Source organism: Metopolophium dirhodum, chromosome 1 (assembly GCF_019925205.1).
Source record: "Metopolophium dirhodum isolate CAU chromosome 1, ASM1992520v1, whole genome shotgun sequence".
NCBI lineage: Eukaryota > Metazoa > Arthropoda > Insecta > Hemiptera > Aphididae > Metopolophium > Metopolophium dirhodum.
Genome location: NC_083560.1, coordinates 16,959,743 through 16,973,917, shown reverse-complemented (window position 1 = coordinate 16,973,917; position 14,175 = coordinate 16,959,743). Strand labels below are relative to the sequence as shown.

The window sequence follows — 14,175 nt, the reverse complement described above, 5'->3', positions numbered from 1 at the left end:
TCGATTAATGTTTAGGTATAATATCACCGGACATTTCTTTAATTGATTATTTATAAATTTTTTTTATATGATTTAAAAATAGTTATTAGGGGATGTGGGGTATAGCCCCGCAGCTTGGCGATTGTAAACTCTCCCGATCTTAATGATATGTAAACTCTCCCGATGGTAAACTCTCCCGGGTTTAGTCCAATACTACCTGACAGGAACATGTAAGCTCTCCCAGGTCTTCTTCAGTACGACTACGCTAGAGAAGCGTGGGGCATTATTCGTATTACAGAGTTAGTAACACTAAAATAATTCAGTTAATAATAAAAATCATTGTTGCTGTGAGCTATAATATTATAGTCAAAATACTACTTTTTGTATTGTATTATACAGGATGGTTCACAAAAAAAGTCAATTGTATAAAAACAATAATAATAATAATAATAATAAAAATCAATGTTGCTGACGTTGCTGTGAGCTTTAATATTATAGTCAAAATACTACTTTTTATGCGATAGTTAGAACACACTGATTTCAAAAAACTTAACACTTAAGGTATAAATAATTAATATTTAAATAACAAATACAGGTTAACTGCAGTAATACAATTGACAGTAAAAATTTAAAATGACAATCACAATCTCTGCAGTAAAGCCAATTCATAGAGTAGCAATAACATTTAAAACAACTCGGGAAAGTTTACACATTTTCTTCAGGTAAACATAATATTGACCCGGGAGAGTTTACACATTTCGTTCAGGTAAACATAAATTGACCCGGGAGAGCTTACCATACAATCGGGAGAGTTTACCACCGTCCCCGCAGCTCCATAACGTTTAACAAGTGATGGGGACGCTATTTTTTAAAAGTAAACAGAGTCCCCTTACTTTAATTTTGCCAAGTCGAGCACTGGAGGACGCTACTCCTTAAAGAATTGTCTTGGTCTTACAAACATGTTATAAGCTTTCAAAAATTTACAGACAAATTACAATTTTAAAATTATCATAACTGGTTTTAAAACTAAAATAGGTATATCAAAAAACCCATTAGATTCACTAGATAATATTCTAACTTTTAAATTTGATAGTATATTAATTCCAGAAATTTGGTGTTGGTTCTATCGTAATAAATAATTCGCAGTCTTATTAGAAACTAGAAAAAATATTAAAAATCCGGAGACTAATGAAATTAAAATGTTGAAACGTCAATATTTTCAGAAAAATTAACTCTACAAAATGGCTACCTTCGATTTTTTTGGAAATAATTAAATAAAAAATAAATTTTTTACCAAAACATTAGAACAAATGAAAACATGAAATATTTGTAGTTCTGTTCCCTGTCGGTCTTATTAAAAAACCAGAATTATGATATCTATGAAATGGACGAGTACATATTAGGACACGGCACACAGTGTCGTTCGCATTGTCATGTAAAGATGTTTTGCCACCGAAGCACAAGTGCGAGAAGAAAAGACTCCGTCGTCATGTCAATGAGAGATATACATTTTATTTTTAAAACCTTGACTTTATTCTTTACAATATGGCTTTGATAATGCAAGCAACAATCGTACCTTGGACGGTGTTATCGATATTATAATGAGTTGTATTTACGCTGAAAAAATAAAGACTACATATAGGTAATTTAATAAATGTTTTTTTATCATTCAACAATACTACTAAGTACTAATATTGTTTACTACAGTAGTTCTAATATTTCTACAACGGTTCATAATATAAATTTAAGAATTTCGGTCACATCTCAATGCGCCGAATATAAACCTTTGATCATATTATACTGGTTACATTTTTAAATCAACGTAATTACACACGAACACGTACTTTTCAAATGTTTCGGAATAACGTAAATACACGCAAACGTTGCCCGTCAATCGTATCATGTTTGTTCGCTCCTGTACAGATATTTTTTGATTTTGAACCCCATCCCATATTATTTTATCTTTTGCACTACCAACAGTATTTGCTGTACACGTTGAATACGATACATTAAAACCGTTCTCATCAGTAACTTCAAATGATCGTTCACTACTATATTGTTTAGAAGAATCAATCGATCCGACAGGTTGTATGCCTGTAGTCGAAAAACCAGCACAAACAGCTGCAGTTATAATCTTTGAAATAGACTCACTATTGCCCACTGTGGACGATTGCGTTGAAAATGTTTCATTTTCGATCTGTGTACTTTTTTCAATATTTGTAGTGTATTCTGCTTGACAAGTACTGTGTACCGCTTTCCCGACAGATTTCCATGCAGTGTCCAATGTAAAATTATCAGGGCTTGAAACAGATTTCAAAACCGGTTTCAGAAATCGGTATAAACCGTTAAAAAACTGAAACCGAAATCAAAATCGAAAACAAAACCGAAAAAAATTGGATACCGGTATTATAATCTAAAACCGAAACCGAAAAGAATTGAATACCGGTATTATAATTTAAAACCGAAACCGCGAAAAATTGGATACCGGTATTAAATTCAAAACCGAAATCGAAAAAAATTGGAAACCGTTGTTATAACTTATAACTCAACTTTTTTAATTTTAATATTTTAAATAATGCTTTTCTTTTAATTAACGTAAGTTATTTTAATATGTACGTAAACAGTGGCGTACACAGCTATTTTCAATGGGGGGGGCTTACATAGTAAAAATTATATACATATATATATATATATATATATATTATACATTGATAAATCAAAATAATATGTCGTTTAACTAATATTTATTTTCATTATAAAACAATGTCTATTTTCCTGGGTTTTTGTCCCAACTCATCAATGACTTCTTCAGGAGTTAAATTTATATTTCGGTATACCGACAACATGGTCAATCCATTTAATCTGTCCTGTGTAAATAATTATTTTTCAGTATAAAATGTAATAAATAAGGATTACAAATATGTATGATAAAAAACTGTTTACCTCTTTCATAGTATTTCTCAAATAAGATTTTACTCTTTTTAAATTTGAAAACATTCTCTCTGGAGTAGCTGTTGATACCGGCAGTGTGCATAGAATTTTTAATAACATATGAATATTTGGGAAGATCACGGGACTACAAAGTTTTAATGCATCAATTCCATTAGATGGTTTAATATTTAGACGGGCAAGTTTTAACTTCCACATTTTAAGTTCACCAAGAGTGGTAGACAAATCATTATGAGTCAAGTAGAATGAAACGAGAGATTCAAAATCAGCTTCATTAGAATCTTCGTTGTTGTCAAATAAACAATAAAAACCTAAATAACGGAGGTTTTAAAAATAATATATTAATATAAATTTATGTTATTGGGAACTAACCTTTAAAAATATTATGGTGCTCTAAGAATCTGAGCTCTAGTTGATTTATGAATGATTCAATATAAGGAATACAAATAGTAACTCTAAAATAATCTTCTGGTTCTTCGGATGATAATGATGGATTAGCACGGTTTATTTGCCTTTTGTTTATTCTTTTTACTACAATTTGAAAATCTAGAACTTCAGCCATTTTCTAAATTAAAAGAAATAATTTAAATAATCTTTACTGTATTTATAAATATGATATTAAGAAGCAAACTAGTGATTTTAATTAATTAAAATATTGTATAAGCATAATATATATTAATCATTAATGTTAGTTACTTGAGCCTCATCAAATATTTTTTTAAATTCAGGTTCAATATTAGTTCTTAGTTGTTTAAGAGCATTAACATTATCTTCTGCTAAACCAACCATTTCTTTTAAATCAATGTCTTTGCTTTGTAGTTGTTTGCACAATGGCAGCCCTTATGAAAATAAAACCTTTTAAAAAACAAATAAACATTTAATTTTTAACTCAACTACATGATTTAATATATTGAATTAGGTACCTTTATAATTTGTACTGATATAAGAAATTCTGAGTCCATTGCATTTCTTAACATATTGGCTTCAACTGCAGTTACATCTTTCCAACTTGACATAGTTTCTAATGAAACTACAACGTATGGAAATAACTGAACAAAATCATTAACGGCATCATACCTTTGAATCCATCTGGTTGCACATAATCGTTTTAATGATTTTATGCTTGGTATCAAATCACTATTACTAATAGCTTCAAAAAGTGCATTTTTGCGTTTAGGTGTATTAAAAAAACAATACAATTTTTCAATGACCCCAAGGCAATTTCGAATTGGTTGTAAATCACACGCAGAGGATACTGCTAAGTTTAAGGAATGGGCAACACAGTGCACGTACAATGCCTTAGGATACTTTGCTTGTATAATAGATTTTACTCCTTTAAATTGCCCGGACATATTTGCAGCACCATCATACCCTTGGCCATACAAAAAATCACAGTTAATACCACTAACATTGAGACCTGAAAAACTATTTAATAACTATTATTTAAAATAATAATATTTATTTTTAATTACCATTTAGAATTGCAGATGCTAAATCAACTCCTGTTAAACTATGAATCTCAACAAACATGATAAAATCTTCATTGATTTGTACATCATTCCCCGTTCCACTTAAGTATCTTACACATATTGTTAGTTGTTCTGTAACTGAAATGTCTGTTGTTTCATCAGCCAAGACTGAGAAACATTTGGATGCATTGATTTTTTCAACAATTTTTTTTAATAATATATCACCACATATAGCTATTATTTCATTTTGTATCCTAGGGCTTAAATATTTATTACGTGAATCTGATTCAAGGAATGATCTAATACAATCGTCGTCTTTTACTTTATATTTTAAAATTTCTCGGAAATTACCTTCATTTTTAGCTGACGCTGCTATATAATTTATATTAAAAAAATTAAAATAAATTAATAAACAAATCATTTAAAAAATATAAAATCATTAATTTACATGTAAAGTCAATTGGGCCAAAATCCCTATGTCCCCGTAGAGCAATTTCTTGTTTGCCACATAAAATTATGCATTCTACGATTGGTAAAAGCCTTTTTCTATTATTAATTATCTGTTTTGACCTGTAAAATAAATAATAATGATACCTGTTACCTATTATATTTACATGTAATTATAATATGTTATTAGTATACTTAGATATATTTTACCTATCATCATCCAAAGCATCAACAATTGATTTTTGTTTTTTAGAAAAAACACTTAAAAAACTATCAGCTTTCAAAGCACCAGTTTTATGGTATTCCAACAATGAATGTTTATTAAAAACCTTTTATAAAAAATTAAATATAATAATATGTATAAATACATTATATTATTATGAGTTGTTTGTAATATTAAAATTAAATTTAAAATAATTAATAAAATTACTTCTTTAGCCTTTTTCCAATTGTTAAATGGTTCAGAGGACAAAAAACCTAGTTTTTGATTTCCCACACCACCACATTTAGCAAAAACCACGCAAAATCGACAAAATGCACCAGATTTTATTTCGGAATACAGTAACCAGCTGTATGAAGTTAACCAGTGGTGTTGAAACTTTAATTTTCGTTCTTTATTAGGCTCTAGTATAGGAAACGAGTAAGAAACAGGCGGAATCCATGCATTTGTGAGAACCTAGAAAATGGACAGTAATAAAATTCACAATATACAATTTATTATAACATAAAAATCATAAAATAAATTAATAACTTACTAAATGTTTTTCATTATCAGTTAAGTTGCGATCCACTTTTATAAACATACCAACATCATTAACTCGGGACATAACAACATTTGAGGACGATGTACCTATTTAGTAATTATTTTGTACATAATAAGTAATCGGCTCATTAGCAATGACTTAAGGTGAAATTAAAAATATTTTTACAATACTCGATTATTAATTAAAAATATATACCTGTCCTATTACCTACAGGTAATTATTTAGTATAACTACAACGCTACACGCGTACATACAATATGTATATAATAATATATTATATACAATTCAATAAAAGAGAAATTTATTTTTACCATATTAATCATTTTTTTGTACCTAGGTCCTAGGTTGATAATATAATGTATTAAATATTTACCTGGTTCCTCCGAGTTAATTGTATCACAAATTAGTGATGATTCTTCTTCTGCTATTGGAATAGCAGGCACGGGACTTCTTTTATTCGTATTAGTAGAAAAATATTCGTTTATTCTTTTCATTTTTATTGTTTTATAAAATATTTAAACAGTAAGTACAATTTACTAAACGTTCAAAGCGTCAGGAATTTGATTGAAAATTGAGAAATAGATTCTATACTATAGTATTAGCGATACTGCGATAGCTATTAAGGCATATTATATCGGATTACACAGATCTTTAAATATTCTACGATTGTCGACCCTCATGTTTGTGTTTGAACAAATTTCCCAATAATTTCATTAATTTGTAACAAGATATCAATAATATCTACAATATATTATAACAACAAACTGGGTTGCTCATAAGTTATAATATAATGGAGTATAATTTGTAATATCCCATATCTAATAATAACTTCGGTGACGACGGTCTTCTCGCCGTACATTTTTAATCGAAACTCAATTGTGACGGTAACACTAAAATTCTCTTAATTTAATTTTGTATTAATTTTTATTAGTACTATTAATTTTTTTTTAAATTGTCATCATTTTTACGTAATTACGTAAACTGAAAAAATACTAATTGGGGGGGGTTTGAACACCCAAAACCCCCCCCGTGTGTACGCCACTGTACGTAAATACGTAAATTGCATTGATACACCCATGGGATTATGATTAAAATGTTGATAACCATTTCATTATTTGAAAAATTATTATAGTTGTTTTATACTTTTATTATAATAGTAATGAATAATAAATAATATTAATAATAGTTATTAATTATTTATTGGGCAGCACATTTGACAGATGACTGCCCGTATATGGGTCTATTAATATTTAATTTATTAGATTGTTATTTAATAGTATTAAGCTATTAAATACTGAATAGTATAATACTATTATAATCAAATTATAAAATATAAATGATAAGAAAATCATATAATAATTATTGCTAGAACCAATTATTTATAGAGGTACAATACCAGGAAAAACTGAAAATAGCACGGGTTTTAATTTGTGTGAGTGATCGTACGACCATCACCGCTACTGCAGTGTGTAGGCCGTGGGCCGTGGGGAGCAGAGACATTAAGTGTTTGCAGTAGTGCAGTCTGCGTGTTTGTCGTTAATTATAGTGTAGTTCCTTATCGGTTTACTTTTTTTATGTACAACTTGCAAGTTTTAAGTTTATAACTACGAGTCCATCCACGACAAAATTGATACTATATTTATTTTAATTGGTAAGTACCTATTATTTAATTTTTATCGCTAAGGTTAACTTTTTCAATTTTATTTTTACTAAATGATTTATTTATATTATATATATTGTTTCAGTAATTACATAAGAAATCATGGGTAGAAAGAATACCAATCCTGTTGGCCGTTTATTTTTCACTTTTAATAATGAAACAAATGAGTCCAAATGTACTGTTGAAGGATGTATAAAACCTATTTTAAAAGGTCGCCATAGCAATAATCTAGAAACCCATATTCGTAGTTACCATCATAACGAATATATTAATTTACAAGCAGTAAAAAATGATGATGGTAAAAATAAGCGTCAACATAATAGTGATACCGATTTATTTCCATCAAAAGTAAATATTTATCAATTTAATTATATAGTTATATTATTTAACTCTCCCTACACATTTGTATTTATTATACATTTATAAGTAAAGTTCATCCAATATTTAACTATAAGAACAATGTACCTATACTTTGTTCTAACTACTTTAACCAATGAATTGTTCTGGACCCGGCTTTAGATATTAAAAATAAGAAAACTACTTTTGAAAATACTTTTTTAAAATTGAAATCCTCAAAAGTTATTAATATTGTTGCTAATGAATTTTATGTTAATAATAAAAAAAAGTTATACCTATACAATATAATTTTTTTAGAAATGTGGTCCGTTGGATTCTATGATAAATGTTTCAAAGAAAAAATTATATGTAAATATTGATAAATTTAAAGTACTAGAAGCCTGTACCGAAATGGTAACAGTCAATGGACGTCCTCTAACTATATTTCACGATTCAGGATTCAAAAAAATTTTGGATCCCCTCACAGCAGCAATTGGTGAAGGTATATATACCTAGTGTAAATGATTTTATCATCATATTTTATTCTATTTTTAATTTTAATTTTTACTTGGTTATATGTTTTTAATAATTTTATAGGGAGTTATTTTTTTATTGACTTTCATTTTAAATACATTGTGTATTACAATATAGTAATATACCCATTTATTGTATTAATATTCAATCAATGTGTAATATTATAATATTATAATAATATGTAACTAATTTGTTATTTTTATTTTTTATTATAAATTAGGATTTACAATCAATTCACACAACATTAAGAAAAATATTTTTTTGGCCTCAAATACAATCATCAAAGAAATAACTAATGATGTCAACAATAAATTAATTAGTCTGAAAATTGATTGTGTTAAACGCCACAACCGTTCTATAATGGTAGTGAATATCCAGTATGTAAAAAATGGTAGAGTTTGTTTGGCAACTTTAGCGTTGAAAGAAGTTCATGAACAACACAGTGCCGATAATTTTAAAAAAATGGTAAATTAAATATTAATGCCTACTCATTTTGAGTTAAATTAAATTTTTTTTTATTAATTGTTTAGCTTCTTGAAGTGTTACAAAAGTATGATATGGTTAAACAACAAATTTATAGTATCACTTGTGATAATGCATCAAATATGGTGAAGGTGGAATTCTCTTTACAACATGCTCTACAGACTGTTAGAGTTGAAAGAATTTTGTAAGCTGCACGATGGAACAAACCCAGATGTTAGACTAAGGGACTGTGAATGGGAGTCAATACAAAGTGTTGTAAGTTAAATAACTTATCATACTAAATAATAAATAATAAACCTATTGTACCTAATATACCGCCTTGTTTAAAAACAAAACAAAGTCCAAAAATCTAAAAAAAAAATACCAAAACTTAGAATTTAAAATTCTCTTATGGTGAATTATACTTTAATTTTTTATCATTCTAAATGTAAGTTAATGCTCTTAATCCTGCAAAGACAGCTACACTTGCATTACAAAAGCAAGACCTAAATTTAGGTGATTTTTACGGTATATGGCTCAAAGCTATACATGGATTAACTGCAGATGATTCAATTCTAGCTAAGACCATAAAAATAGCTATGGAGCTTCCTTAAAGAACTTAAGGAAAAATATTTGGAAAATAGCACATTCTTAGCGGGTATATAATATGTTTTTATTTAATCAGAATGTGTACCTAAATGCAGGTATAGTATTATGTCTACCTAAACATAAATTTATTAAATATTTTAAATCCATTAAATGTATTATTTATAAACTGTTACAGCTATTTATGTTGATCCCAGATATCAGTGCTTACTGACTCATGATCAACAAGATCTTGCAATTAATCGCCTTGTTGAAACTTGGGAGACTTTACAGTTATTAAAAGATAAGAATCCTGAATTGAATAGGTCCAACTCATCTTTAGATGCTGCAGGTAAACAAATATAATTACAAACACTAAGTAGTTGAGCAATTTGATAATATAATATAATAATTGTAAGAAATATTTTTAACTTTTAGTTCATAACGAGGTTGACACAAGTGGCCAACATTCAGAAGATTTTTTTGAAAATTTTCTGTCTTCACAATCATCTCATTTATCTCAATCGTCCACTTCTTCAAATCCTACACAAACTATAACAGCCATTTTAAATTATTTTAAAAACGTCCAGCGAATTCCTTACACTGATATATTAATGAAATATTGGGAAAACCAAAAAGAAAGTCATGCTGAAATATATGAGTTAGCTTGTGTTCTCTTAGCAATTCCTGCCACTCAAGTATACTTATATACTCATAATTATTATTAGTATATTTGATGTGAATATTTTAAATTAAGTACACCAAATATTATATTTTCAGGTCAGCGTGGAAAGAAGTTTTCGGGACTGAAATTTATAGTTTCAGATTTACGTGCATCTTTAGATGAAGAACTTTTGGAGGCTATAATGGTTATTAGATGTAATGAACAATTTAAAAAATGTCAATAAATAATTGTTAAATAATAATAATAATAATAAATAATTTAATAAAGAATGTGAATATTAAATATTAATAATTTTCTTTATCATGATATTAATATTATTAAATATTGGCTTTGGTGTAAAACAATGTGGTAATATAAAATAGTACTTGCAATAATAATTGATTATTATAGGTAACAGGAACCATAATTTTTTTTCTGTTGTAAATAGTTAAAATTGTGTTTTAATTTTTATAATTTTCAGTGTTCATAAATTTGTGTTTAACTATTCAAAAAAAAAATTTCAAGTGAAAATACTATATTATTGTGAATTTATAATCCTTTTTTACTATAGGTATATATTTATTTTGTTTTTAAAACAATCTAGTATTATTTCATTGTTATTCATAAAATATATCAGAAAAAAAGATATTCTAGTGATAAATGTAGGTACTATCTTTAAAGTTTAAACACTTTAAACTATTGAAATAATTTTGTTCTAGGTTCCTTAAAGCTTGTAATTTGTAGAATAAAATTACAAAATCACTCCTATTGAAATATTGCTCTTATTTTTATCAAAAATTAAAAAATCATATTAAGTATTTAACTATTTAAGTATAATAAAACTATTTATAATTATAACTTAAAGTCTGCTTTAAATCCGTTTTTAAAAATGTAGAAACAAGCATACAAAATCGAAATCAAAACCAAAATTTCCTAATATCGATATTGAAAAATTGAAACCGAAACCGAAATTTCCTAATACCGGTATTGGAAAGTTGAAACCGAAACCGAAATTTCGTAATACCGGTATTGAAAAATTGAAACCGAAATCGAAAAATTTAGAAACCTGTATCCAAAATCGAAACCGAAGCCGAAATTTCGTAATACCGGTATTGAAAAATTGAAACCGAAATCGAAAAAATTAGAAACCGGTATCCAAAATCGAAACCGAAATCGAAATTTTTTCAATCGGTTTCAAGCCCTGAAAATTATGTTGTATAAAAAACCGCGAATAAAATTCTTTCGAATAGTATATATTATTCTCAATACGCATACTTGTATGAATATCACATGGTTCCCCATCTTCGTTGCAGAGTTTATAATCAGGACCATACATTTTACATAAATCTAGTTGTCCTGATGGCAATCTTAAACGTTTTTTCTAAAAAAATAAACATAAAAAAGAGTTTGCGTTATGAAAATTTGAGCACTAGAAGTCTAGAAGTATGTTTTATATTCGTCAGCTTGTAGGCAGATCTAAATGCACGAAAAATCACTCAGAGCCACCTTATAATCAAGGCTGGGCATTATCGAGTTAAAAGTTAAAATTAAGTTGAAACGTTAAGTTAATTAACTCGTTACTTTTTTTTCAAATAACTTTTAACTCAATAAGTTACTTTTTAAAGATTAACGTATTAAATTTAAGTTAATTTTATTTCAAAAATGTCTAAATTAAGTTAATTTTTGTGAACGTAAAGAAAAACTATCTAATAAACCATATTATGTGTTTGGAATTTTTATTTTTGCATATTAGCACATTTTAACTTTACACTAAGTTAAGTTACTTTTTTTTCAAAATTAACTTTTAACTTAACGAGCTAACGAAAAAAATACGAGTAACTTTGTTACTTAACTTAACTTAATTACTTAAAAATAACTTAACTTAACGAGTTAAAAAAAATCGTTAACTTGCCCAGCCTTGCTTTATAATAATTTGGATGGCTCTCTTTGTAGTTCAAGAATTAAATGATTGACTTTCTGCCTACAAATGCGGCGGAAAGAACTATTTTCACGAACAAAAGTCTCTAGGATATAAGTAGTAAACTCAAAATACTAAGTTGCTAATTAGGGAAATTTTATATTCCTAATTTATTATTATTATTATTTTTTTTTTTTGTTTACAAATCGATTTCATATCGAAGATTAACATTTGGTTAAATATTTTGACAAAATCACAAAAAATTGTAAATTATGTTGTAGTTTCTAAATTGTAAATTGGTGTATTTTTATATCTATGGGTTGAATATTATTAAAACGAGTTTTCTCATAAGTAGTTCATACTGTAACCAATATTCTAAAATATATATAAACAATTTTTAATTTCAATTCAGATAAAATTAGATATTTAAACGACTAATAATTTTTCTTTTGTAACTGCTATTGTCATCTTTATTTAAACGGCTAAAGTGTTTTAAGAATACAATACATTGTGGGTGAATACATTATAATAATTTATTGGTAACTCGTAGGTATAATGTATAAATAAAAAATAGTAATTACTTAAATATATATTATTATATACATGAATATGTTTTGGGTTGTACCTTCAATGAGATAGCCCCTTTAAGGAAGAATAACAATTTTACTGTAGTTACCTATATTTTTGTAATTTAAAAATGTCTTTCGTTGTTACTGAAAACTTGTAATCCATATTATTTTTGAATTCAATGTTTGTTGTAAGAATTAGTTCAGCCTACAGACTGTATTCATGCTAGCTAGTAAAAATAAATTACTTTAATAGCAATGATATCATAAGATATACCACCTAACTACCTAAGTAATATCATAACTGATTTTAGTATACAATATAATAATTGTATATGATTTAGCACATCCATTACGATTACAATGACACCTACAATTTATTGTACCTACAGCTGGGTGGCAGCGTTGGGAATTCAATATATCATGGAAATATAACTTGATTTAACACAAGTTCGCGGCTCCTATTCTGTTTATTTTATTGTTTGAAGTATATTAAATATTAATTATTTTCATACATATTTGAGACATCACGTATTTTATAAGATTTCGTATAAACATGACAAGTCAAATCATACAGAACACGGGTTCTTTAAATATTATTAACATATATTTTAAGTAGGTAGTGTAATATAATATGCCATATATATTAAAAAATGGCGTAACATAATATTTTTTATTTTTATGTCCAACCTTTGTATTTTTTTTAAGAAAATATGAAGTGCCCAATCGTGGATATTGAATAAGTTGTAGGTATACCATAAAAAATTGTATTATTCAATGTCGGTATTTTTGATATTCAATTAAATTAATTTTTCTAGAACATTTATATTTATTTTATAGGTCCATACATAATATTTATACCGCTACTTGTAAAAAACAAAATGTTTTGTACTATATTTCAATACGTTCGTATCGGAACATGTAATAATAAATAAATTCGTACAAAAATCATCGACCAACTGCCTAAAAGTTAGTGTTTATAATATGTACAGTATTTTATAATACTATTATTCTTATTTAATAATAACTATTTGTGTAACGTCCTCTGTAATGTTTATTGCCAAAAGAGTCCAGCCGGTATTATTAATTTAAATAAAAATCACGTTATTACTCGTGAGTCGTGGGCCATGACGGTGTACAATTACAATTTATAAAAAAATATCTACAACAAAGTGACACTATGACATTTTGCAATGCTGTCATAACATTTCGTATCTACGACGGCACATATCTCTAGAATTTAAGTCGAAATCCAGCAGTGTCGTATAACAATAATATTAGTACCTAATCAGCAAAGCTGGGCACTAACTAGTTAGAAAGTTAAAGTTAAGTTAGAAAGTTACTTAAAAAGTAACTAGTTAGTTTCAATTCATATTAACTTTGTAACTCAACTAGTTGAATTTAATGTGTAAAATAGTCTAATCTAACTCGTTGGAAAAAAACTAACTATTTATTATTATTTTTTTTTTCATTCCAAAATTCCCAAAGCTGTTCCTTAATCATGGCTATATGCCTAATATTCCTTTTATTTTGTTTCACCCTTTATGTTCTTATAACTCATAAGTGATATACCAATAAATTTCCAATTAATTGAAATTATTACTTAGCTAATTAGAACATTTTGATCAAATTACTAAGTGTTTAATTCAATTTTTCAGTTTTAATCAATAATTTAAGTTAGATAACTTAATCTATAAAAAAAACTTCAAACTTCTACTCTAATTTAAGTTACTATTTTCACCAAACTAACTTCTAACTAATTAAGTTAGAAATTTGGACAGTTTCAGACACTAACTTATATTCTAACTTAGTTAGTCTATTTATTAGAGTAACTTAACTTCA

At 27.2% G+C, this 14,175-nt stretch overlaps 2 protein-coding genes and 1 pseudogene across 5 annotated transcripts; 1 reads left to right on the top strand and 2 right to left on the bottom strand.

Moving 5' to 3' along the window:
* Positions 1 to 2,708: 2,708 nt before the first annotated feature.
* Positions 2,709 to 4,649, bottom strand: LOC132936564 (52 kDa repressor of the inhibitor of the protein kinase-like). 4 transcript variants are annotated; one of them, XM_061003304.1, is made up of 6 exons: positions 4,401 to 4,649; positions 3,852 to 4,353; positions 3,625 to 3,783; positions 3,301 to 3,493; positions 2,923 to 3,239; positions 2,709 to 2,846 (listed from the first exon to the last, which is right to left on the bottom strand). In XM_061003304.1, the coding sequence occupies exons 3-6, from the start codon at positions 3,715 to 3,717 to the stop codon at positions 2,733 to 2,735; spliced, it is 717 nt and encodes a 238-aa protein (XP_060859287.1). In that variant the 5' UTR covers positions 3,718 to 3,783; positions 3,852 to 4,353; positions 4,401 to 4,649; the 3' UTR covers positions 2,709 to 2,732. The 4 variants fall into 4 exon arrangements, with proteins under 4 accessions (XP_060859287.1, XP_060859288.1, XP_060859286.1 ...); XM_061003305.1 differs by having other exon boundaries at positions 3,852 to 4,345; XM_061003303.1 differs by having other exon boundaries at positions 3,852 to 4,300.
* Positions 3,831 to 6,102, bottom strand: LOC132933470 (zinc finger MYM-type protein 1-like). The gene is made up of 7 exons (XM_060999746.1): positions 5,982 to 6,102; positions 5,600 to 5,694; positions 5,275 to 5,520; positions 5,055 to 5,173; positions 4,846 to 4,967; positions 4,401 to 4,769; positions 3,831 to 4,345 (listed from the first exon to the last, which is right to left on the bottom strand). The coding sequence occupies exons 1-7, from the start codon at positions 6,100 to 6,102 to the stop codon at positions 3,831 to 3,833; spliced, it is 1,587 nt and encodes a 528-aa protein (XP_060855729.1).
* A 2,669-nt stretch (positions 6,103 to 8,771) lies between these two features.
* On the top strand, positions 8,772 to 9,748 carry LOC132933458 (uncharacterized; annotated as a pseudogene).
* Positions 9,749 to 14,175: the final 4,427 nt, after the last annotated feature.